At 52.8% G+C, this 23,371-nt stretch overlaps 2 protein-coding genes across 8 annotated transcripts in view; one reads left to right on the forward strand and one right to left on the reverse strand.

Annotated features, from left to right (window-relative positions):
- Window positions 1–1,483: 1,483 nt before the first annotated feature.
- On the reverse strand, window positions 1,484–21,871 carry C1H21orf58 (chromosome 1 C21orf58 homolog). Of its 4 annotated transcripts, none has more exons than XR_011568535.1 (10): window positions 20,137–20,747; window positions 13,168–13,467; window positions 12,347–12,407; window positions 11,133–11,206; window positions 9,900–10,064; window positions 7,559–7,670; window positions 3,348–3,469; window positions 2,809–3,010; window positions 2,346–2,408; window positions 1,484–1,724 (listed from the first exon to the last, which is right to left on the reverse strand). XR_011568535.1 is itself a non-coding variant. In XM_070796406.1 (10 exons), the coding sequence occupies exons 2-9, from the start codon at window positions 13,309–13,311 to the stop codon at window positions 2,363–2,365; spliced, it is 948 nt and encodes a 315-aa protein (XP_070652507.1). In that variant the 5' UTR covers window positions 13,312–13,467; window positions 21,857–21,871; the 3' UTR covers window positions 1,484–1,724; window positions 2,346–2,362. The 4 variants fall into 4 exon arrangements, 3 of the variants coding, with proteins under 3 accessions (XP_070652507.1, XP_070652498.1, XP_070652515.1); XM_070796406.1 differs by lacking the exon at window positions 20,137–20,747 and adding an exon at window positions 21,857–21,871 and having other exon boundaries at window positions 2,809–3,032; XM_070796397.1 differs by having other exon boundaries at window positions 2,809–3,032; window positions 20,137–20,700.
- PCNT (pericentrin) overlaps window positions 20,933–23,371 on the forward strand; it is a 105,603-nt gene continuing 103,164 nt past the window's right edge. For 3 of the 4 annotated variants that reach the window (XM_070796361.1, XM_070796357.1, XM_070796364.1), the window contains exon 1: window positions 20,934–21,101. In XM_070796361.1, coding sequence (XP_070652462.1) covers window positions 21,045–21,101 — 57 coding nt within the window. In that variant the 5' untranslated portion in view covers window positions 20,934–21,044. Of the gene's footprint in view, window positions 21,102–23,371 lie in introns of all 4 variants that reach the window. The other variant, XM_070796371.1, reaches the window with a different exon arrangement.

The raw sequence follows: 23,371 nt of genomic DNA on the forward strand, positions 1-23,371 counted from the left end.
TGTCCCCTTGGAGCAGGGTGTGCACCACCTCCCAGATGTTCACCAGCCCAATCTTCTAGTGGATTTATGGAGGTTCTATTACTGCAGCATTGATGGATTCAGTCATTGGCCACTGGTGATTGACTCAACTTCCAGCCTCCACTCCCTCAGGTTGGGGGTGTAGCTTAAGTTCCAACCTCCAATCAGAGTGGGCTCCTCGGACAACCAGCCCCCATCCTACTGAAGCCCCCCAGGGGCCCAGAGTCACCTCATTAGCATGCTGTCCTGATTACAAAGGTTTTAGGAGCTGTGTGCCAGGAAGCAGAACAAAACCAAATACATTTCTTACTATGCCGCAGTATCACACCACGCAAAGCCCCCACCTCTGGACCCCAGCACCGCCTCCTTGGCAGGCCCACCCCACTTCCAGGGCCTCCTGAGACTTCTTAAGCTGCCCCGGATTGGCCAACTCATGGGGGTGCTCTCTCCCCACCCCGTGTCCTCCACGTTGACCTCCCTTCCCATAGGCCCTCCCAGTGGTGGCCTTGCCACGCTCTCACAGCACTGGACTCTCCGAGACGCAGGAATGTATTTCCTTCATCCTGGTTGACCCGCCAAGGCCAGGTGTGCAGTGGCAGAAAACATGTGTTAGTCTTCACGCCACCCCCCCGCCCCCCACCCCAGCTCCTGACATGGGGATCCTGAAACCTTCGTAAATTCCCACGTGATGATGAGGTGACTCTGGGTGGCTCCTGGATGAGTCTGGTTGCTGGGAAGACCAAGCCAGGACTAGAGCCTCGGAACTTCCCTGGAGTAGGGAGGGGGCTGGAGATGGAGTGACTGGTGGTCAGGCCCACGTGAGGAAGCCTCCACACCATCCCAGCCTAAGGTGCAGGGGGTCCAGGTCGGCAGACACATGCAGGCTGGGAGGTGACGCACCCCACTCCTTGGGGACACGGGTGAGCCCTGGATTTGTGACTGGCATCTGAAGGGGGGACAGTCCTAGGAGACTGAGCCCTTGACCTGAGGGATCTGACCCCACCTCCAGGCAGGCGGTATCAGAATTGAGCTGAATTGCAGGACACCCGACCAGGACCACAGGGACCTGCTTGTTGTGGGCAAACCCCACACACATTTGGTGACACGCGAAACGTCCTATGTGACGGCAGGGGAGACTCAAGAGGAAGACAAACGAGGAAAGGGCTGGGTTTCCCCTGACTCCAAAGACAAACAAAACAGATTGTCCAATTTCCCAGGCCAGCCAAAGATGACAAGCTGCTGTCAAACCTCTTCCCTCTGTAGAGTTAACAATTATGTTGAGAAGTAAAACCAAAGTGAAAAGCCCTGTTAGAAAATGTCAACATGAATGGGAACCCCCTCGTGGTCCAGTAATGAAGACTCAGCACTTTGACTGCTGAGGGCTCGGCTTAGACTCCTGGTTGGGGAGCTGAGATCCCACAAACCATGGTGAAATTTTTATTAAAAGAAAATGTCAACATGAAAATACGGAAATTGGGTCAGACCTTTAATTGCCCATTGAACAAGACATGCAGACGTCGGCACACACTCCACCCAGGCTCGTGGCACTCGACACTGGGGAGCTGCCTGGGGTGCAGTCAGCCCAGCAGGGGAGCCTGTGTGCAGCTGGAGGGCAACTCCAAGGTCATCTCTTCCTCTGAGGAGCCTTCTGGGGGCTGCGCAGTTCCAAGGACACAGACCCAAGCAGAGCTCCGGCTCATGTGGAACTTGAGGAAAGAGGTAACATCCCCAAAGGGGCCAATGCAAACATGCATAATGCTTGCAAAGGGCATTTACATGGAAATGATATTAAAGCATCCAGGAAGTGCAATTCCACCAGGAAAATATAAAAGAGCAAAAAATGGAGTAGAGGTATCGTGTCCCATTGGGAGAATCCAGACTGGCTCAGATGGAGGAGCGTCCCCCTCAACCAGCTTTAGTGCTTAACTTCAGGAGGAGAAGCCAGCCCGCTCAAGCCAGCCCGCGGCCCTGCCCTCACCCAGACACCCTGCCCTCACCTAGACGTGCTGCCCTCACCCAGACGTGCTGCCCTCACTCAGATGCCCTGCCCAGACACCCTGCCCTCACCTGGACACGCTGCCCTCACCCAGACACCCTGCCCTCACCCAGGCATGCCAGGCACACATCCTGCCACAGTGCCTTCCCTGGGCACCACATGTGTGACTCTGTTCATGGCATTTATGTAGCTGAACCCATCGACCTTTTCTCTCCTGGCTCCTGAGCCCCGTTTCCTGGTCAAATCCCTGGGTCCCCTCATGATCCTCACAGCCCTGTGTCCAGGGGCCTCAGCTGCCCCACCCCTGGGGAGAATGAGGCCTGCTGCTTACCTGAGCACACCGTGAGGTCACGGGCCTGGCGCCTGTGCAGGCAGGACCCCACTGGACGCCATCCTGAGGGGAAGGAGGGTAGGAGGGTCTGCTGCTGCCCTGGTCTGGCTCAAAGACCACGTTCAGGTGTGTCTCACCACCAGGCCTGGGTGGGGCCCTCAGAGCTGGGCTTATCCTGGGGCTCTCCCAGGGCCACCCCTGCTGGGCTGGACAAACGACCCCCACCTCAGGCTGCTCCCCTGGGAGGATGGCACGGGGTCCACACTCGGCCATGGCAACCAGGACCAAGACTGCCGTGGTTACCTCCCCAGCCCTCCCCTGTCCCTCAGGAGCTGTTAAGGCCTCCTCAGACTCCTGCTGCAGCCACCGGCCCAACAGAGGCCAAGGAGGGGTGACCCGGGCCCTGGGGTTCCTCCCGCCTTGCAGGCCCAGGAAACTGGGCCGGAGCCCGGCCCAGACTTACGTGCTAAGGGCGGCCACAGACGGGCCGGTCATGTGCTGCGCGGTGCTCGGCAGGAAGCTGGTGGCAGGCGGGAGAGCAGTGGCAGAGACCACCAGGGGCCACACGGAGTAACCCAGAGGGGAGCCAGGCGCAGGCATGGCCGGCAGGAGGGCTGGAGGTGCGTAGCAGTGGTGGTGGTGGGCGGGGGGCGGCCTCTGGGCGGCTGGGCGGGTGCGCCGTGCATCCTCCGCAGGACACACAGCAGAGTGTTTCAGCGAGGACGCGGCTGCTCCCCGGCCCCCTCCCTCCACACGGGCCCTGACTCAGGACACGGTCAGGGTCAGAAGTGGTGGGCAGGGGCGGACCAGGCTCCCACAGAGCTCACGCAGCTCAGGGGGCAGCTGTCTGGGCCTGGCCGGCACAACCTGTCCTCCCCTGGGGTTGCCCTGGGGAGCACCGGGGGTGTTAGGCAGGAAACACAGACCCGGAGCCAGAAACACATGAGTTTCTGGAGGCGAAGCCACCAGGTCCTCTGGTCTTGGCCTGGGCGTGGAGCCTACCTGTGGGGTGAGGTGCAGGGGTGTGGGCGCGAGTGCTGGTGGGGGCAGAGCTCTGAGCATCAAGGCCTGCATGAGGAGCTGGTGCGTCTGCGCGTTCTGCATCAGCATCATCTCCACCACCTCTGTGTGCGAGGGGCATGGAGGGCTGGTCACTCACAGTGGGGGCCGTGACCCTGCCGCCCCGGGAATGGAGCGCTGCCTGTGGTCTGCAGGTCCCATGCAGCGCCTCCTGCTACTGGACTCCTCACGTGCACATGGCATATGGAAACTTAGTTCCTCGACCAGGGATCAAACCCACACCCTCTGCAGCGGAAGGGTGGAGTTTTAACCACTGAACTGCCAGGGAATTCCCCACAGTTTTAAAAATTAATTAATCATTCATTAAATTAATTTTTTTAAGAAAAGCATCTGGAGATGGGGCAATTATCTTGGATTATCTAGGTGGTCCTGATGTTGTGAGAAAATAACCATCACCCTACACTTGAATATCCAGCAACAACACTCATGTTTAAGAACAGGGGGACATCAGAAGAAAGTGAATGCTGAGAGAGCTTAGGAGCCTGTCCTGCAAGGCCTTGTAAAAGACTGTCCCCAGATGACAGATGGGGACCCCAGGGGGCGGTCTCCCCAGATGACAGATGGGGGCTCCAGGGGACAGTCTGAGACACAATGAAGGGTGGTTAATTCAAATGTACTTCCATATGATGATACACCGGTGTCTGTTTCTGAGAAGGTTTTCTAAAAGGTAGGACTGGCATGGAGAACAGTCATGAAGAGTCAGGGGCAGAGTGGATGCCACAGAAACTGAGAGTTTAACTTCATACGAAACAGCCCAAGACTTCTCCAAAGTGGTTATTAGAGTACTTTCGAGATTTCCTATTTTTACATTCAGTATTTGATCTAGTTGGGATTTGTTTTGGTACAAAGAGTAGGGTAAGGAACGTGACTTTACTTTTCTGAATAGCTAGCTACTTACTGTTTCATTTTTACCAATGATTTTAAAGGCACTTTTTTTAAGGCACACAGACACTTGCATGCGTGCAGTACACACATACACACACACTGTGCTGGGTTCCCCTCTAAGGCCTGATAGTCACTAAAGTTCATCTGGAAAAACCGAGGAGGGTGGTGAGGAGAGGCCGGCGGGTGGTTCTCCCTGCACCTGCAGGGCACCTTCCTGTGGGTCTCAATGTGAACGGCCCCCCTGAGGGGCTGCAGGCTGGCCTGGGCCATGTAGCATGTACATGGTGGAGCTGTGGTCACCAGGACAGGGCAGAGAACACTTAGCAGGTGATTCTATACACAGGTCTGCCTCCAGACTCTCATCACTGCCTGTCGTTAGGGAAACGCAAACCACAACCACGATGACCGACCACCCCTGCCACTAACCACAATCCCCACTAACTGACCACCACCCCCACTAACCGACCACCACAGTGACTGACCACCCCCACTAACCAACCACCACAGTGACAGACCACCACCCTTACTAACTGAGCACCACCCCCACTAACTGACCACACCATGTGCAGGAGAAGATGTGAGAAACCGGACCTCTCACACGCAGCAGTTTTAAGCACACACTTGGCACCTTTCAGCTGCTCCAGTCCTAGTTACGTACCCAGGAGAAATAAACACTCAGACTCAAACGTGAATGTCCAGGGAGTTTTGTGGTGATAACCAAAAACGCAACAACCCCAGTTCCATCTCAGGTGAAAGGATCACAAACGTGTCCATCCACGGGAAGGACTGCCACTTGGCAATTTCAAGGAGCCATGGTTTGCTGCACCCAACAGGAGCAATGAATCTGAGAGCAGTGCTGCCAAGTGAAAGAAGTCGCACAAAAAAAAGAGCACACACTGGCTGATTCTACTCAGACCAGAAAATAGGAGACACAGATCCACGCCCAGTGGCGAAGCAGGCAGGATGGCGAGAGGCCGGGCCTGAGGTGGGGCCCATGTTCACCACCTTGATTTAGTGATGGGTTCACAGGTGTGGACAGGTGTCGAAACTCTCAGACTGTACACTTTAACCACGTGCAATTTAGTCTATGTCACCTCAGTAGAGCGGTTCTCAAATAAAAGTATTTCAAAAGTTATTTAAAGAGAAAAAGCAGTTTAACCAACAATTTGAGAAGCTAATCACTGAACGAGTCGGGACGGTGAGCCCAGTTCTTTCCATTCTGAGTCCAGGCCCTTCCCTCAGGGATATCCATCAGTAAGGATTTTTCAAAGTAAAATTATTTTAACGTTGGTAAATGCATAGCTTCCATTGAGTAGCCAAGAAAAATGGCCCTAAATCACAGGTCTCCAACTGGTTTCATGGAAGACCATTTTTCCACAGGCTGGGGTCAAGGGGGATGGTTTTGGGATGATTCCAGTACTACATTTATTTTATGCTTCATTTCTATTACTATTACATTGTGATATATAAGGAAAGAATTATTCAGCTGACCATAATGCAGAATCAGATCATCGGGTATTAGATTCTCACAAGGAGCACACAACCTAGATCCCTCGAGTGTGCAGTTCTCAGCAGGGTTGCCACTAATCTGAGAATCTAATGCCCTTGCTGATCTGACGGGAGGCAGAGCGCAGGCAGTAATGTGAGTAACTGGCAGCAGCGTAAATACAGATGATGCTCCGCTCACCGGCCTGGCGCTCACCTCCTGCTCTGCAGCCTGCTTCCTAACAGACTACAGACCAGTGCTCGTCCACGGCCCGAGGGTTAAGGACCCCTGCCCTACATGACTACCCTGCTTACAAAAGTATTTCTTCTTTCAGTAGAGAATTTCATAAACCCATGACAACATCCCAAAGAAGGGCAATGGAGTGGCCACAGGACTGGCAAAGGTCAGTTTTCATTCCAGTCCCAAAGAAAGGCAATGCCAAGGAATGTTCAAACTACTGCACAATTGCACTCATCTCACATGCTAGCAAAGTAATGCTCAAAATTCTCTACGAAAGCCTTCAACAGTATGTGAACTGTGAACTTCCTGATGTTCAGGCTGCATTTAAAAAAGGCAGAGGAACCAGAGATCAAATTGCTAACATTGCTGGATCATCAAAAAAGCAAGAGAGTTCCAGAAAAATATCTACTTCTGCTTTATTGACTATGCCAAAGCCTTTGACTCTGTGAATCACAACAAAATGTGGAAAATTCTTAAAGTGATGGGAATACCAGACCACCTGACCTGCTTTCTGAGAAATCTGTATGCAAATCAAGAAGCAACCTTAGAACTGGACATGGAACAACAGACTGGTTCCAAATTGGGAAAGAAGTATGTCAAGCTGTATATTGTCACCCTGCTTATTTGACTTCTACGCAGAGTATATCATGTGAAATGACAGGCTGGATGAAGCAGAAGCTGAAATCAAGATTGCCAGGAGAAATATCAATAACCTCAGATATGCAGATGACACCACCCTCGTGGCAGAAAGCAAAGAGGAACTAAAGAACTTCTTGATGAAGGTGAAAGAGGAGAGTGAAAAACCTGGCTTACAACTCAACACTCAAAAAACAAAGATCATGGCATCCAGTCCCATCACTTCATGCAAATAGAGGGGGAAGCAATGGAAACAGTGATAGACTTTATGTCCTTGGGCTCCAAAATCACTTGGATGGTGACTGCAGCCATGAAATTAAAAGACGCTTGCTCCTTGAAAGAAAAGCTATGACCAACCAGACAGCATATTAAAAAGCAGAGACATTACTTTGCCAACAAAGGTCTGTATGATCAAAGCTATGGTTTTTCCAGTAGTCATGTACAGAAGTGAGAGTTAGACCATAAAGAAAGCTGAGCACCGAAGAATTGGTGCTTTTGAACTGTGGTGTTGGAGAAGACTTTTGAGAGTCCCTTGGACTTCAAGGAGATCAAACCAGTCGATGCTAAAGGAAATCAATACTGAATATTCATTAGAAGGACTGATGCTAAAGTTGAAGCTCCAATACTTTGGCCACCTGATGTGAAGAACTGATTCACTGGGAAAGACCCTGATGCTGGGAAAGATTGAAGGCAGGAGAAGAAAGGGACGACAGTGGATGAAATGGTTGGATGGCATCACCGACTCAATGGACATGAGTTTATGCAAACTCTGGGAGATGGTGAAGGACAGAGAAGCCTGGCGTGCTGCAATCCATGGGGTCGCAAAGAGTTGGACACGACTAAGTGACTGAACAACAACATGACAACATTCATTGTGGACACTTACCTTCCTTGATGCTTCCTGACCGCTGGGTGGGGAAGGCCGGGGGAGGGGGGATCTGTGCAATGAGTGGCTGCTGAGGCAGCTGCTGGATGATGGTGGCAGGAGGTGGGGGGGCCTGGAAGAGCCAGACAAGCCATTATCTGAATGCGCCCTGGGAATAGTGACCTACAGCACCACCCACCACCCGCCATCCAGACATCCACCATCCATCCATCCATCCATGGGAGATTTTAGGCGAGAAACCCTAGAGATTAAAAAAGCGTCCAAATAGATAAATACTTGCATCTGGGTTTCACTTAGGACATAGCATGTTATGGACTGAATGTTTATTCCCCGCTCAAATTCATATGTTGAAACCCTAAGCTCCAAAGTGACTGCATTTGGAGACGGGGCCTGTGAAGAGGTGATAAAGGTAAAGAGAGCATAAGGGTGGGGCTCTAGGTTGATAGGCCTGGTGCCCTTGATAAGAGGAAGAGACAGCAGACTCTCTCTGCCCCATGAGACACCACGAGAAGGCTGCCAATTCCTAGCCAGGAGGCCATGCTCAGTGAACCAGGTTGGCCGGCACCTCCATCCAAGACATCCAGCTTCCAGGCAGTGATAAAGTAAATGTCTGACATTTAAGTGCAAAGACTGTGGTATTAATATTTTGTAATGGAGCTCAAGCTGAGCGAAACAGGGTGTTTTCTAATGTTTCCCACATTTCCTGGTGTCAGTGGGCTAAGCTCATCCCTGTGTCCATTACTTCTGCTTTAATAGAGGCATGCAAGGAGCTTGGCATGGAAACACCCTCTGGCTTCCCTCCTGAGTTAACACAAATGCACCACAGCTCAGAGCATGCACTACATGTTGACTACCACTTTAATCCTCTTCTGAATGCACCAGGCCCTGCCCTGTCCCCTCTCCCTCATTCACAGAAAGGGTGGCATAGACAGGGTTGGCAAACATCCCGCCAAGGGCCGGATGGGGTATTGCTCCCGCTCTGTGGCCACACAGCTTCAGTTGTAACTGTCCACCTCTGCTGCTGCCGCTGGAAGGCAGCCCCAGACCGCTAAGCTAACAGAGCTGATCTGGTGAAACTTGACTTATGAACCCAGAGGTGCACACTTTGTACCCTCTTTGTGTGTTGTCAGCCCCCTCGGCTAGCAGGTTGCACACACACAGGTGGCAGGCAGCTTTGGTGTCATCACAGCCCACCACCTGGTGCAGACTAGAGAGGCAGCCGGAGTGGTCGATGGCAGCTCCACCCCAGGGTCTCTGGAAAACTCATCCCAACCACCCTGAGTCCTGCTTGCCCTGTGGTGTCACTGGAGTCCAGGCTGAGACACCCAAGCACGACTGGGGTAAGGGGTTGCAGGAAGTGTGAGCACGCTGGGGACTGGGCGAGCCTCCTGCACCTACACCCCTCTCCCACCGTTCCTGGTAGAGGTTCCAGGGGCAGAAAGTTGGGGAAGACACAGACAGTGCCGGGGCCAGGGCCCTGGGGGCTCCACTGGGTGGATCCCTCTCCCTTCCCTCTACATGGGCAGCCAGGTCCCCCCAGGGGATAAATATCCTCCAGGTCACAACCCGGCCCGCTGGCACCATCCGTCTCCCTGGCCAGCCCATCCAGAACCTTCTCAGCTTGGCCTTGGCCACCTCCGGCCTTTTCATCTCCTCCTCGCAAGGCCACAGCCCGCTGGGGCACCTCCTGCCTGTCGTCTACTCACGCTCCCAACCCCTGAGGCCACAGCCCGCCGGGGCCAGCTGCTGTCCCTCCTTCCTCTGGGCACCACCCGCCCCAATACAATCCCTTCTGCTTAAGAAAGAGTGGCTTTCTGTTGCCATATGCAGGGGTGAGCCTCTCAGGAGTGGGTGTGCACTCACCTTTCAATGCACCTTAAAATTCTACCTGAAGACTAGGGGCCCAAGCTTCCTCTGGTAATTAGGAAATTTTGGAAAAGGGCTGACACACTTCTTCCCCAAATTCAGGCCCAGCCAACGCGGAATCCCCCCATACTTCCACTCCTGCTGCAGAGGTTAGCACCTGGGGCTGAGCTGGGACCCCAGCCTCCACCTGTAATGAGGAGATAACTGCCCCCCCCACACACACACACATACACACAGCCAGTGCTTAGGGCACCTGTGAGGCCTGACAATACAGGACACGTTTGTCCCAACAGGGCTGGACATGGACTGCAGCCGCTGTGGCCGCTGAGCCGATGGCCCCTTCAGCGCACTTCCCTAAGCTGCTGAGGGCTCAGGTGTGGAGTGACCGACAATCTCTGCTCAGGCGGGAGGTCTCTGGGGGCACGGCACCCTCCCCACTGGTTCTGCCCCCCAGGTTCACCCAAGGCAGACGTACCGGGTGTTGGATGATCCGTGGTGGGTCTAGGGCAGGTGGGGCTGGGGAGACAGTGGGGTGGATGCTCACAGGAGGCGCCTCTGGGGGCAGCACTGACCCCTGGGCTCCTCCGTGCACTCCCCTGTGGTGATGAACCCGGGAAGCCTCTTCCAGGAGGCGCTGTTCCTGCAACGCCAAAGCAGAGCCGTGGCTGCTCAGTGGGGGCATGTCCCAGCCCTCACTCTGCCAGGCAGGGCAGTGCCAGTGCACAGGTATGTGACCCCAGTCAGAAGCAGGCAGCCCCCATACCGCCAATCACTGCCCTGTGCCCGGCCCCCTCTTGCCCCAACCAGGGCCCAGCATGCATCTGAGCTGGGACTGCAGCCAGACTCTGGAGGCAAAGCCCTTCGCGTGGTACACACAGGAGAAATTAACCAAAGACAACTTTTCTCCAGCCAGTAGTGAAAGTGAAAGTCGCTCAGTCGTGTCTGACTCTTTGTGACCCCATGGACTATACCGTCCAGGGAATTCTCCAGGCCAGAATACTGGAGTGGGTAGCCTTTCCCTTCTTCAGGGGATCTTCCCAACCCAGGGATCAAATCCACGTCTCCCTCATTGCAGGCGTATTCTTTACCAGGTGAGCCACAAGGGAAGCCAAAGAATACTGGAGTGGGTAGCCTATCTCTTTTCCAGTGGATCTTCCTGACCCAGGAATTGAACTGGGGTCTCCTGCATTGCAGGCAGATTCTTTACCGACTTAGCTATGAGGGAAGCCAGTAGAGGATACTCTGTCTCTCCAGCACGCTTCCAGTGGAGAGCAGTAAGTTTATCACAGCTGCCGTGTGGACCCAAATACCTTCCTCCCCCCATGTGTCATTCCCTGCTACAAGTGTGTCTGTTTGGACAAAGCCCTGGGCATCTTGGAATCCCACTTCCCAGAACCAGACCCTTCACGGGGCATTTCCGCTTCTGATCATATGCAGCCAGAGCAGGTTTTCTCAGCAAGTAGCCCCTGTGAAAGCCCGGCCTACAGGAAGCAGGCAAGTCCTCTCTCCTGTGGAGTCCATGGTCCACCAGTTACCCACTGCCACATCACAAACATCAGAAGCAGTGTGCATGCAGGACCCCCACCACAACCCCACCCTCACCCCCATACCCTACGCCCCACCCCACCCCAGTGCTTGTTCTGAGCGCCAGCTGCAGCTTCAGCTGCACAGAGCTCTGGTGAAGACACCCGGTGTCCACAAGGCCTACCCAGAGTCTCTGCAGAAGGTCCTTCCTCATCCTTAGAGCACTCCACAGGGCGGCCTCTGGCCCGTCCTCATCTCCTGGAGGGAAGTACAGGCTTCAGGACTCAGCACCACATCCAAGCCTTTCCTGCCTCCAGGACCTGCCTGTCCCAGAGGAGGAGGGAGGTGCCTGTGGGTGGAGCTCAGGGGCCACCCCATGGGGGTTATGTGGGCAACAGTAGGGGGCGTTCAGGAAGTTGAGTCTTCGAGTTGGGGTCAGGAGTCCCCACTCCCCCCAGGAGTCCCCACTCCAACCCCAGGAGTCTCCACTCCCCCCAGGAGTCCCCACTCCACCCCAGGAGTCTCCACTCCCCCCAGGAGTCCCCACTCCACCCCCAGGAATCCTGACTCCCCCCCAGGAGTCCCCATTCCCCCTACCCCCAGGCATCCCCACTCCCAGCCCATTTGTAGTGTTCCATGTTTGTGTTATGGAAGAGAAAATGGCAACCCACTCCAGTATTCTTGCCTGGAAAATCCCATGGACAGAGGAGCCTGGTGGACTATAGTTTATGGGGTCGCAAAGAGTTGGAGAGGACTGAGCGCAGCACATGCCTGTGCTTGCCCTTGGTCATGTGAACTGATCTGGGATTCTCTATCTGGATTTTGGCCCTGGGCTCCGTCCGTTGCCCTCGGGCACTGCCTGAAACTCCGCAGCACAAGGAGCTTCACCACGTGGTGAAGGACGAGCAGTGTCTCCCCAGCACCTTGCCCGGATGTCCCTGAGCCCAGGACCCCAGAATGCCAGGGAAGGTGGCCCTTCCCCTGGTTCCTGGGGCCTGAGCAACTGATGGCCAGCCAGGCTGGGGATGTGGAGACGTCTGGTCTGCGCACCTGAAGATGGGCAGGTGGATGTGGATGGCTGGGCCCCCTACACCCCACTACCCCAGAGCAAGCTCGGGGCAACATGGTCTGATGCGGGCGAGGGTGATTCTGATCTGAGCAAGGCAGTGGGGCTGGTTCTCTACCCTCTGCCTCCTTCTTCTCATCTGCAGATGGAGTGATGAACGTGCCCTCCTGGGTGTGCAGACAGAAGTGATAACGATATGAGGGTGCGCGTGTGTGTGTGTTAAAGACATAATCAAGGCCTTTCTGCTCTGAAAGTGAAATTTAGAGGACAGTCTGGCCATACCTGGAGGTGGGTCTGGGGCCCACACAGCGCCAAGCAGCCCAGGCTCTTACCTGGCACGACATGGGGGTCCTCAGAAGCCCCCTCCACATCCTCACGCTCTTGCTCCAGTTTCTGTGAGGAGAGGGATGAGCATGCGGGCTCCAGGCACAGGCTCCTCCGTATGAGGGGCTGGGCCAGGAACAAGTGCCCAGACGACTGACTGGTGCCAGGTGGGGCCTGTGGTCACATTTTCCATATGACGCACACATGGTCCACCTTGAAACCTATGGGCCCTTTCAAGCAGCTTTCTGAAGAGTTTGACCAGGCCAGCTCTGTGTCCTGACTGCCCTGATGCCCCAGCTGAGCCTAAGGCTGAGCAGTTATAATCCAGACCAGTCCTGGGGTGACCCCTGCTGCCCTCTCTGGGCAGCCCAGGGGGGCAGAAGGCAAGCGTGGTGGGCAGAAGAACAGAGCAGGCAGGTGAGGGGTTGGAGGGGGCACTGAAAGGACCATGCAGACCCTCAGAGGAGGCGAAGACCGGCCTGAGAGTGTGCACAGGCTGCCTGCCCCGTGCCCAGCTGAGAGGCCACACCAGGCTGGGTCTGTCTTTCCTAAAATTTGGAAGCTGGGAGGCTGCGAGAGAACTTTGGGGGCCCTGGAAGTGCTCCATCCTGTGGGTGCAGGCTTGCCTCCCAGCTGCAGAAACTTCCAGAAGACCCTACTTGGTTCTGTTCAAACACAAGAAGAACCAAGAAACCACAGCTCTTCACTACAAGGCTAGGACCACGCAGAAGTGCTTTGCTTTGGAAGTGGGCGTGACAGGTATAATCTTACCTGTCAAAGCTGTGCTCTGTAACAAGCTGTTAGAAGCACAAGTGCCCAGCTGTCTTACCTTCTTGAGGAGTTTCAGGGTCAGTCGAGTCAGTTGATCTGCCACTGAGGAGTCCAGCATCCCGGGGCCACAGGAGGGGACACTGCTCGGCTCCCTCTGGAAGGATTGCTCAGCTGGAGAGAAGCAGCCCCATTCTGGGGTCATTGAAGGACTCCCTTGCTGGACGTGACGTATATCCCAGAGACTGGTCTCCACGGTCAGCTCGCTGGCCTCAGGAGGGCATGTAGGAGGTGGCCCTGCACCATGGATGTGGAGTGTCCAGAGTCAACAGGCTGGCATCACCGCAACAGTTGCTAGGCACTGCAGACGCAAGGAGGCCCCTGGTTGCCAGGTTTCTGCTAAGAGTCCTTCCCAGGCCTGCCCCAGTCCCCATGAGGGGTTACCTATAAACACTGCTGATCCCCAGATGTGGCCCGGATGGGCTCCTCAGGAAGGAGATGGGGCAGATGCTGGGGACAGAGGGGCAGAGCACGGGGGCGGGGCATGGGTCCCTGGGGGGAGGACAGTCTTGACCCCCCAGGACAGAGCCCAGAGAGATGAGGTGGGGCAATGCACCACAGGGGTCTGCCACCCCAACTCCCAGTCGATTATGGCCTTCAGAAGGCCAGCAAGCCCCTAGCCTCACTTAGGGATCCTCCCCACCAGATGGACCCCTAGAGGTCACGGTGTGACCACCCCACTCCTCCACCGCAGACTTCAGGAAACTCTAGGTGGCAAAGAGGTGGCACCAGGGAGCCTGCCAATGAGGCGCCTAGGGGCTTCTTGGTGGGGGCTTGAGGTGGGCCCACCCCATAGGCACCCAGCCGGCATCTCACAGGACATGGGGCCTCCCAAGTCATCCCCCGTCAGTGTTGATGTGACTCTAGCAGGGGGACTGCCCGTGTGGGACCTCTGCCCAGAGAGGGGTGGGGGGTCCTGGTGGCTGGGGGTCAGGGGCACTTGGGAGCAGAACCCCCCCTGCCAGGTCAGCCCTTGATGGGTAGCCCACCTGCTGGGTGGGGAGGGAGTGCATGTCCACAGGGCTGGCGTGGGGAGCAGGTGAGCCTAGCAAGGGAGGGCAGGGCACCCTGTCGACTCCAGTTCAGGTTCACAAATGAGTCAGCCTGAAGAATGAAGCTGACATAGCAGACTTGAAGGTGGACCCAGTGCTGGCAGTCCTGGCTGGGTAAGTGCCAGGTCAGCATGCTTATAGCCCCGCTCAGAGCAGCCAACCCAGAAACTTGACCTGGCAGCCAAACTGCCCATACACTTCAGTATTTATGGCTTCATATGTGTCATGACCCTGAGATTCAAACAGGAGGTCTGAGGTACACAAAAATGAGTTAACTTAGCCAAGAAACTTGAGGTGGCTGGGAGGTCACCATAACACACCCCAGTGGGTTTCAGTTAGTTTAAAAAACTTCCTTTTTAGGTTTATAGAAAAATTGAGAAGAGAATTTCCATATACATGGGTTCCCTATTACTAACATCTTAAGTTAGTATGACACACGTTACAATAAATGAGTCTATACCGATAGAGTAGCATTAACTAAAGTCTGTAATTCATTTGACTTCCTTATTATGCTGCCTACTGTTGCTTTTCTGTTCCAGGATCCTATCCAGGACACCAGATGACATTTAGTCACCTTGTCCTCTTGGGTTCCCCTTGCTTTTGATGTTGATAGTTTTGAGGAATATAAGTTTGATCCAGTGCCAACTGCCAATGCAGGAGACCTGATCCTTGGGTCAGGAAGACCCCCTGGAGCAGGAAATAGCAACCCTCTCCACTATTCTTGCCTGGGAAATCCCATGGACAGAGGATCCTGGTGGGTTACAGGCCATGAAACCACAAAGAGTTGGAAGCGACTGAGCACATGACTGCAGTATTTTCTATTACGGTATACTGTACCAGATTTCGGGGAGAAATAGCAATAACCTTGGATATGCAGATGACACCACCCTTATGGCAGAAAGTGAAGAGGAACTCAAAAGCCTCTTGATGAAAGTGAAAGTGGAAAGTGAAAAAGTTGGCTTAAAGCTCAACTTTCAGAAAACGAAGATCATGGCATCCGGTCCCATCACTTCATGGCAAATAGATGGGGAAACAGTGGAAACAGTGTCAGACTTTATTTTTCTGGGCTCCAAAATCACAGCAGATGGTGATTTCAGCCATGAAATTAAAAGATGCTTACTCCTTGGAAGAAAAGTTATGACCAACCTAGATAGCATATTCAAAAGCAGAGACATTACTTTGCCAACAAAGGTTCGTCTAGTCAAGGCTATGGTTTTTCCTGTGGTCATGTATGGATGTGAGAGTTGGACTGTGAAGAAGGCTGAGCGCCGAAGCATTGATGCTTTTGAACTGTGGTGTTGGAGAAGACTCTTGAGAGTCCCTTGGACTGCAAGGACATCCAACCAGTCCATTCTGAAGGAGATCAGCCCTGGGATTTCTTTGGAAGGAATGATGCTAAAGCTGAAACTCCAGTACTTTGGCCACCTCATGCAAAGAGTTGACTCATTGGAAAAGACTCTGATGCTGGGAGGGATTGGGGGCAAGAGGAGAAGGGGATGACAGAGGATGAGATGGCTGGATGGCATCACTGACTCGATGGATGTGAGTCTGAGTGAACTCCGGGAGATGGTGATGGACAGGGAGGCCTGGCATGCTGTGATTCATGGGGTTGCAAAGAGTCGGACACGACTGAGCGACTGATTTGATCTGATCTGTACCAGTATCTACTATATCTGGAATCTTTGTAAGGGGTCCCTCCACTATTGGGATTTGCTTGATAATTTCTCATGACTGCACTGGGGTTACAGTTGTTGGGAGGAAGACCACAGAGGAGACGGCCCTTCTAATCACATCCCATCCAGAGTGCATGCCATCAACATGACCCACATGGATGATGTAGACCTCAGTTATGTGGTATAAGTGTGTCTGTCAGGTGTCCCACTGCACAGGTACTATTTTTCTCTTTCTTTCCACACTGTCCTCTGCAGGAGGAAGTAGCTATGCACAGCCCATTCATAAGGAGTGGGAGTTACGTTTCCCTCCATGAGGGTGTACATCTACATATTTGGACAGTGTTTTAATGGTTAAAAATAAACTAAGATTCAGATCCAGCATTTACAGAACATCTAGAATAGCCATGGGAATGATTCCGTTCTTAGGAACACAGTTTGAAAATCACTGGCCAAGGCAGCATGGGCAAATGATGCACATGCTGCGGTTTGTTGTTCAGTTGCTAGGTCGTGTCCAACTCTTTTGAGACCCCATGGACTGCAGCACACCAGGCTTGCCTGGTCTTCACCATCTCCCGGAGCTTGCTCAAATTCATGTCCATTGAGTCGACGATGCTATCCAACCATCTCATCCTCTGTGATTCCTTTCTCCTCCTGCCTTCAGTCTTGCCAAGCATCAGGGTCTTTTCCAATAAGTCAGCTCTTCACATCAGCTGGCCAAAGTGTTGGAGCTTCAGCTTGAGCATCAGTCCTTCCAATGAATATTCAGGACTGATTTCCTTTAGGATTGACTGGTTGGATCTCCTTGTAGTCCAAGAGACTGTCAAGAGTCTTTTGTAGCACCACAGTTCAAAAGCATCAGTTCTTTGGTGCTCATCCTTCTTTATGGTCCAACTGTCACAACTGCACATGAACACGGGATAAACCATACCTTTGACTATACAGACTTTTGTTGGCAAAGTGACGGCTCTGCTTTTTAATATGCTGTCTAGGTTTGTCATAGCTTTTCTTCCAAGGAGCAAGTGTCTTTTAATTTCATGGCTGCAGTCACCATCCGCAGTGAGTCTCAAGTCCAAGAAAACAAAATCTGTCACTGTTTCCACCTTTTTCCCTTCTATTTGCCATGAAGTGATGGGACTGGATGCCATGATCTTAGTTCTTTCATGTTGAGTTTCAAGCCAGCTTTTAAACTCTCTTTTACCTTCACTAAGAGGCTCTTTAGTTCCTCTTCACTTTCTATCAGAGTGGAATCATCTGCAAATCTGAGGTTGTTGATATTCCTCCTGACAATCTCAATTCTAGCTTGATTCATCCAGCCCAGCATTTTGCATGATGTACTCTGCATGTAAGTTAAGCAAGTAGGGTGACAATATACAGCCTTAACATACTCCTTTCCCAATCTGGAACCAGTCTGTTGTTCCATGTCTGGTTCTAACTGTTGCTTCTTGACCTGCATACAGGTTTCTGTGATCTGGTATTCCCATCTGTTTAAGAATTTTCCACAATTTGTTGTGATCCAGTGGTCAAAGGTTTTAGCGTAGTCAATGAAGCAGTAGATGTTCTGATGAATCACCTTGCTTTTTCTGTGATCCAACAAATGTTGTCAATTTGATCTCTGGTTCCTCTGCCTTTTCTACACCCATTTCCTTCTGCAGGGATCTTCTCAACCCAGGGACTGAACCTGTGTTTCCTGTGTCTCTTGCATTGCAGGGGGATTCTTTACTCCTTGAGCCGTTGGGGAAGCTGTGCACGCATGGTCCTCTGCCTTTTCTAAATCCAGCTTGGATATCTCTAAGTTCTCAGTTCACATACTCGGTTCAAAGCCTAGCTTGAAGGATTTTGAGCTTTACCTTGTGAGGTTGTGAAATAAGCACAATTGTCCAGAAGCTTGAACATTCTTTGGCATTACCTTTCTTTGGGATTGGAATGAAAACTGACCTTTTCCAGTCCTGTGGTCACTGCTGAGTTTTCCAAATTTGCTTACATATTGAGTGTAACACTTTGACAGCATCATCTTTTAGGATTTGGAATAGTTCAGCTGGAATTCCATCACCTCCACTAGCTCTGTTTGTAGTGATGCTTCCTAAGGCCCATTTGACTTCATGTTCCAGGATGTCTGGCTCTAGGTGAATGACCACATCATGGTGGTTATCCAGGTCATTAAGAGCTTTTTTGTATAGTTCTGTGTATTCTTGACACCTCTTCTTAGCCTCTCTGCTTCTGTTAGGGCCTTACTTTTTCTGTCTTTTATCGTGCCAATCCTTGCATGAAATGTCCCCTGGTATCTCCAATTTTCTTGAGGAGATCTGTAGTCTTTCCCATTCTACTGTCTTCCTCTACTTCTTTGCATTGTTCATTGAAGACCTTTTCATTTGTCCTATTCTCTGAAACTCTGCATTCAGTTGGGTATATCTTTCCCTTTCTTCCTTGCCTTTCACTTCTCTTCTTTGCTTGGCTATTTGTAAAACCTCCTCAGACAACCACTTTGCCTTCTTGCATTTTTCTTTGGGATGGATTTTGTGATCACCTCTGCTACAATGTTACAAACCTCCCTCCCTAGTTCTTCAGGCACTCTACCAGATCTAATCCCTTGAATTCTATTTGTCACCTCCACTGTATGATCATAAGGGATTTGATTATGTCATGCCTCAATGGCCTAGTGATTTTCCCTACTTTCTTCAATTCAAGCCTGAATTCTACAATAATGAACTGATGATCTGAGCCACAGTCAGCTCCAGGTCTTGTTTTTGCTGACTGTACTGAGCTTCTCCATCTTTGACTGCAAAGAAGAGAATCAATCTGATGTACTACAACATGTAGAGATTGATTCAGGTGTGGATCTGAGTCCTTGAATGCTCTTGGGAAATCTGATCCTGTGGTCTGCTAGTGTAACCTGCTGACCACTGGTCTTAGGAGTCCAGTGCCTCACGTCTGTGAGCCAAGACTGGAAACTCCACTCACCACACAAAAAGGGCTGTGGTCTGACCCAGGAGGTGGTTGAGTATCCAAGGCTCTCTGAAGATTTGTGAGTTGTGGTTAAAAGGTGAGCTCATGTCAGCAAAGAGTCATGACAGCGTACCAGTGGAGGAGCATAGCTATTGTCACTCAGTCTCAGAGAGCAGCTGGGGAACACATGGCCTGTACACACACCCTGCTCCGGTGAAGGAAACCCAGAGACCAGTGTGTTTGCTGGACATGCTTGCAGTGACCCACCCCAATCTTCTTTGACATGCCACCTTCTCTCTAGTTGCTGCACTGTCTTCCTACTCACATAAGGAAATCAGAGAGGCACAGCTGCTTAGGGGTTTCCTGTGTCTCTTCCTGAGTTCCTGAGTTTCTGGGAACATTCACCCAGGCACAGTTAAGCTACAGTTACAAGAGGTGCAGACCACATGCTTTGGATCAGTGTTAATTAGTCAGACCTTATCAGCTTCCAATAACCTTAGTTACTGTAACAGCATTTGATTGTTAATCAAAACCGCGGGCTAGGAATAAAAACCTAGCATTGTTTCCTCATCTGGACAAACAGGTTCAAGTGGAGTCTGACGCTAAGAAACAAACAATGGTTTCATGAGACTCCAGTTGACACACAGATTATGAATTCACAACCCACATCACATTCCTTTTCTTTAAAAAAAAATTTTTTTTTAATAAGACTATCTTTTAGAGCAGTTTTAGGTTCACAGAAACTTGAACAAGAAGTACACAGCATATCCCTTTTTAATAACCATTTACAAAGTATTTGGAATGATTTATCCTTTTATCCAAACATTTCCAGGCCTTAAAACTTTTCTGTGTAAGAAGAGACTTTCTGCCTTTCACTGAAACAGCTCTCTCCCTCTGGTGATCTAGACTAAGTATAATTGCTGTAACATTTGAAACTGCATCTTTGAAGGCCCCTTGGAGAAGGAAATGGCAACCCACTCCAGTATTCTTGCCTGGAAAATCCCATGAATAGAGAAGCCTGGTGGGCTACAGTCTATGAGGTCGCAGAGCCGGACACAACTTAGCGACTAAACAAGGCCCCTTAGCAAGGAGGCCCTATGAAATCCTTTTCACGCTGGATTCCAGGGACTGCCCTAACGCATGGTTTGCCTTTCCTGCCCTGAGAGCTTCAGCCTGACCCTCTCAGTTTCCCAGTGCACAGAATCCCTCCTAACACTGACGCAGGGCAATGCTTTATGTCAGAAGTGCCAGAGTGGACCCATGATTGTGGGGTCCCCTGGTCAAACCGTGAACCGCACTAACCAGATGCAAGTTGGGCATAGACGCACTGGAACAGAGTCCTCGATATAGCACTGTGTGCCCACTGGGAAGAATCCAGGAGTGGCAGCACCGCCAGTGGCTTCTTGTCCCTGCAGCTCTGGGATCCTTGGGCTGGGGGGTCCTGGCGCCGATTCCTACTGAACTAATTGTGGCCGCCTCTGGCACTCCGGATCCGTGGGTACAGGCGCCAGCGGGACCCAAGAGAGGGATGACTAGGAATGAAATCAAGTGATTTGGCCGGCTGTCTGTTATCGTGACACACACAGGGCCAGGACCCTCAGAGATGAACGTTTGGGTCCTGCAACCCCGGGGTCCGGCCACGGACACCTGGAACACGACTTCAGGGACAGCTCCGAGCTGGCGCGTCCACGCCAATGGGGCCCGGCCTCCTGGACTTGTCCCTGGGCTCTTGCAAAGCTCGACCCGGGGCAGACTCCTCCCATACGGCCCGAACCTCCGGGGAAAGCGAACCAGCAGCCGCACCAGTGCGAGCCGGAGCCCCCCAAACTCACTGGGCGCTTCAAACCTACCAACCGCTGAGGGCGCCGAAGCCGCCGCGCCCCGCTCATTGGTCCCGCCCAAAGAGGCGGGAGCGGACATTCACCAATCGGAGAGGAAGGAAATGGGGCGGAGCTCCGCTGAGCCGCACCTCCTTGGACGCACCGCCCTGAGCGCGCTGGCGCGAGAGCAGGGCCGCGGCCCCTGATTGGCCACTAGCCGGGGTGCACGCCTCGGGGCGGGGCCGGACGTGGGGCGGGCCCACGTCTGCGTGACAGTTATCGTGGGGGGAGGGTGAGCCCAGGAGAGGGGGAGGGAGTGTAAATAGAACGAAGGCGGCACCGCATCGGCTCAGCCACCTCCTGGCGACTGGCTAAGGGCGCCAGAGGAAGATGGAAGATGATGAGCAAGAGCAGCGGCGCAGAAAAGTGGAAGCTGGGAGAGCGAAGGTAAATGGCAGCGCCTCCTCCCCGTGCTGTCCCGACGTGGGGTCCATAGGGCGGGCTCCAGTGCCCGCCAACGCCCCCTGCCAGGAGCGGACGCAGCCAGGCGGGGTCCGCCGCCGCCGCCTCACTCTTGCCCTTTCTGCCGACTCGGCTGGAAGCCACCCCCTGGCCGCCGCCATCTTGAATCCGCCGCCCTCAGCCAGTTCCCGCCCCCATCGCAGCCGCAGCCAATCAGCGGCTGGGGACGCGCAGCGTATCGCGGGGAGGACGGGCGCGGGGTACGCCGGGACTGGAGGGGCTGCGCTTGCGCAGGGGCAGGGGCGGAGTTAAGGAAGGCAAGTTCCCCAACCCGTCCCCCAGGGAGCCCAGCCCCTGCTGGTACCCGGCCCCAGGGGAGCTGCCTTTTTAGCTGGCGAGGCGGTTTCACTGACAGGCCGTGGTGTCGTCGGGACGCGGTGTCTCTGACGCCTGCCCGCTCCCGAAGCCGGAGGTGCGGGGCCGGCGCGGTCTCCACAACTCTACACCTGTTCGCACCTGTGCCCCTCCCAGTCCCTGCCCAGATTCCTGGAAGGCTTGGAGGCCAGGCCTCCCAGCAGTTGGGCATCACAGGCGCTTCCCCTAGGGCTAAGCTCAGCTTCCATCCGATTAAAACTACGTACAGATGTTCGTTTACACTCAGTCCTGCTTTTTTCTGTAAAAATTTTCTTTCGGAGTAGTATTCCTGAGCACGAACTTGTTTACACTAAGGAATGCCTCACCTTCTCCCTGGTGTCCGGCTCCCGAAGCGCCTGTGCTTCTTGGGGCCCAGGTAGATGGTTCCGGCAGGTGAGGGCGAAGAGCTCTGCCCAGATCCCCCCACCCCCCTCCACCCCGCGCCGGGCCTGGAGTTCCAGACGCTCGGACGAATCCACCGGGAGGTGTCCCGTCCCCAGGCTGCAGTGCCCGGGGAGCTCTGTAGTTCCTTGAGTCGGTTTTGACCATCCACGCAGGCGCCATCCTGTACTCTCTGTTTTGGGTAATTTGTGGAGGTTGAGCCGTGTGCAGTTCAGACGCGCCCGTGAGAAAGTGGAGAAAGCTTGGATCAGGGTTGGGATTAGCCGCCTCACCCCACCGCATTCCGGCCGTCTGGGGGCAGAATCTGCGGAGTACTGTGAAGTTGCTGTTTGATGTCAGAAGTGGTCAGATATTGGGAATTCACATGGATCAGTGATAGTTCCTTCCCTTGAGGAAATCGCAGGGCCACTGTATTAGAGACCATTCAGAACACACGGTGAGGGTGTGAGACGCTGATGGGGAGGGCAGGGTGGCAGGCAGAGGACAGAGGGGCCTCTGCAAGCTTCCCATGCAGGTCAGACTTCTGACTGGTGTTTGGAGAGTGAGGCGGGAGTGTATTTTCTTCCCTTTGCGTGTGCCTGGCACATAGGAAGGAGATGCAACTGAATCAGAGTTTAATATCGTTTTCCCTGAGCTCCATGGTTTCTAAATATGTCTAAATGAGGAGGAGATTTTAACCTTGGGGGAAAAAACAAATGCCTCTCCTTGGGCGACCACAGGCGAGGGACCAGGTCTGTGATGTAGGAAGGGAACTCAGTGACATTAGATTTGATGGAGATGGGGCTAGTTGTGAAGGCAGTGTCTGGTCTTGACAGACAGTTTCTCTCACTTAAATTCCTTTTGTGATTTTCCCACACCCATGAGACTGTGAGCCTCTGTTATCATTCACACAAATGTGTTAACATGCATTTACTTTCATGACCACAGTTGTCATGTGAAGGACCTTGTCCTGTGAAAAGCTGATGTTGGCAGTCATACCTTTTGAATAAAGTGTTGTGAGAAACAGTATGTGAGCAGTCTAAAAGCCTCAGATTCGACGGACTGAACACTGCCAGGTGTGCCTTCTGATAGGGACATTCTGTGGCAGTCCCTGGTGCTTTGGGGAGCTGTGTCATGAAAACTAGAGCATCTGATTCCATAAAGGAGGATGTTAGGTTGACCTGGCTTAATTAAGTTTTTGCTATTTCTGTACCTTGTCTCAGAATCTACGGCAAGGAAATTTTGTCTACACTATGTATTTCTCTGATTGGGGGAAAATGGGGCAAAAGGGGAGAGATTTAGCTTTTATATAATTTTAAACCGTAAATGTGCCTTGATTAAGCTGTCAGTTTTTAAAATAGATGCGTCTCTAAATTTTTGAATTTTCTTGTAAACTGTTACGGGCTAGAAAAGCTATTCTGCCAGCCAGCCTTATTGCTCTCCTTTGTCTCTGGGCATCA

Source organism: Bos indicus, chromosome 1 (assembly GCF_029378745.1).
Source record: "Bos indicus isolate NIAB-ARS_2022 breed Sahiwal x Tharparkar chromosome 1, NIAB-ARS_B.indTharparkar_mat_pri_1.0, whole genome shotgun sequence".
NCBI lineage: Eukaryota > Metazoa > Chordata > Mammalia > Artiodactyla > Bovidae > Bos > Bos indicus.

Bases quoted from the DNA above. Each gene is read 5' to 3' on its own strand.
- C1H21orf58 (XM_070796406.1), bottom strand. From the start codon at position 13,311: ATGACCCCAGAATGGGGCTGCTTCTCTCCAGCTGAGCAATCCTTCCAG. The intron at 12,408-13,167 runs GTAAGACAGCTG...CTCTCCTCACAG, and splicing joins CCCTGAAACTCCTCAAGAAG to AAACTGGAGCAAGAGCGTGA. The intron at 3,470-7,558 runs GTAAGTGTCCAC...CCTCGCACACAG, and splicing joins GTCAGGAAGCATCAAGGAAG to AGGTGGTGGAGATGATGCTG.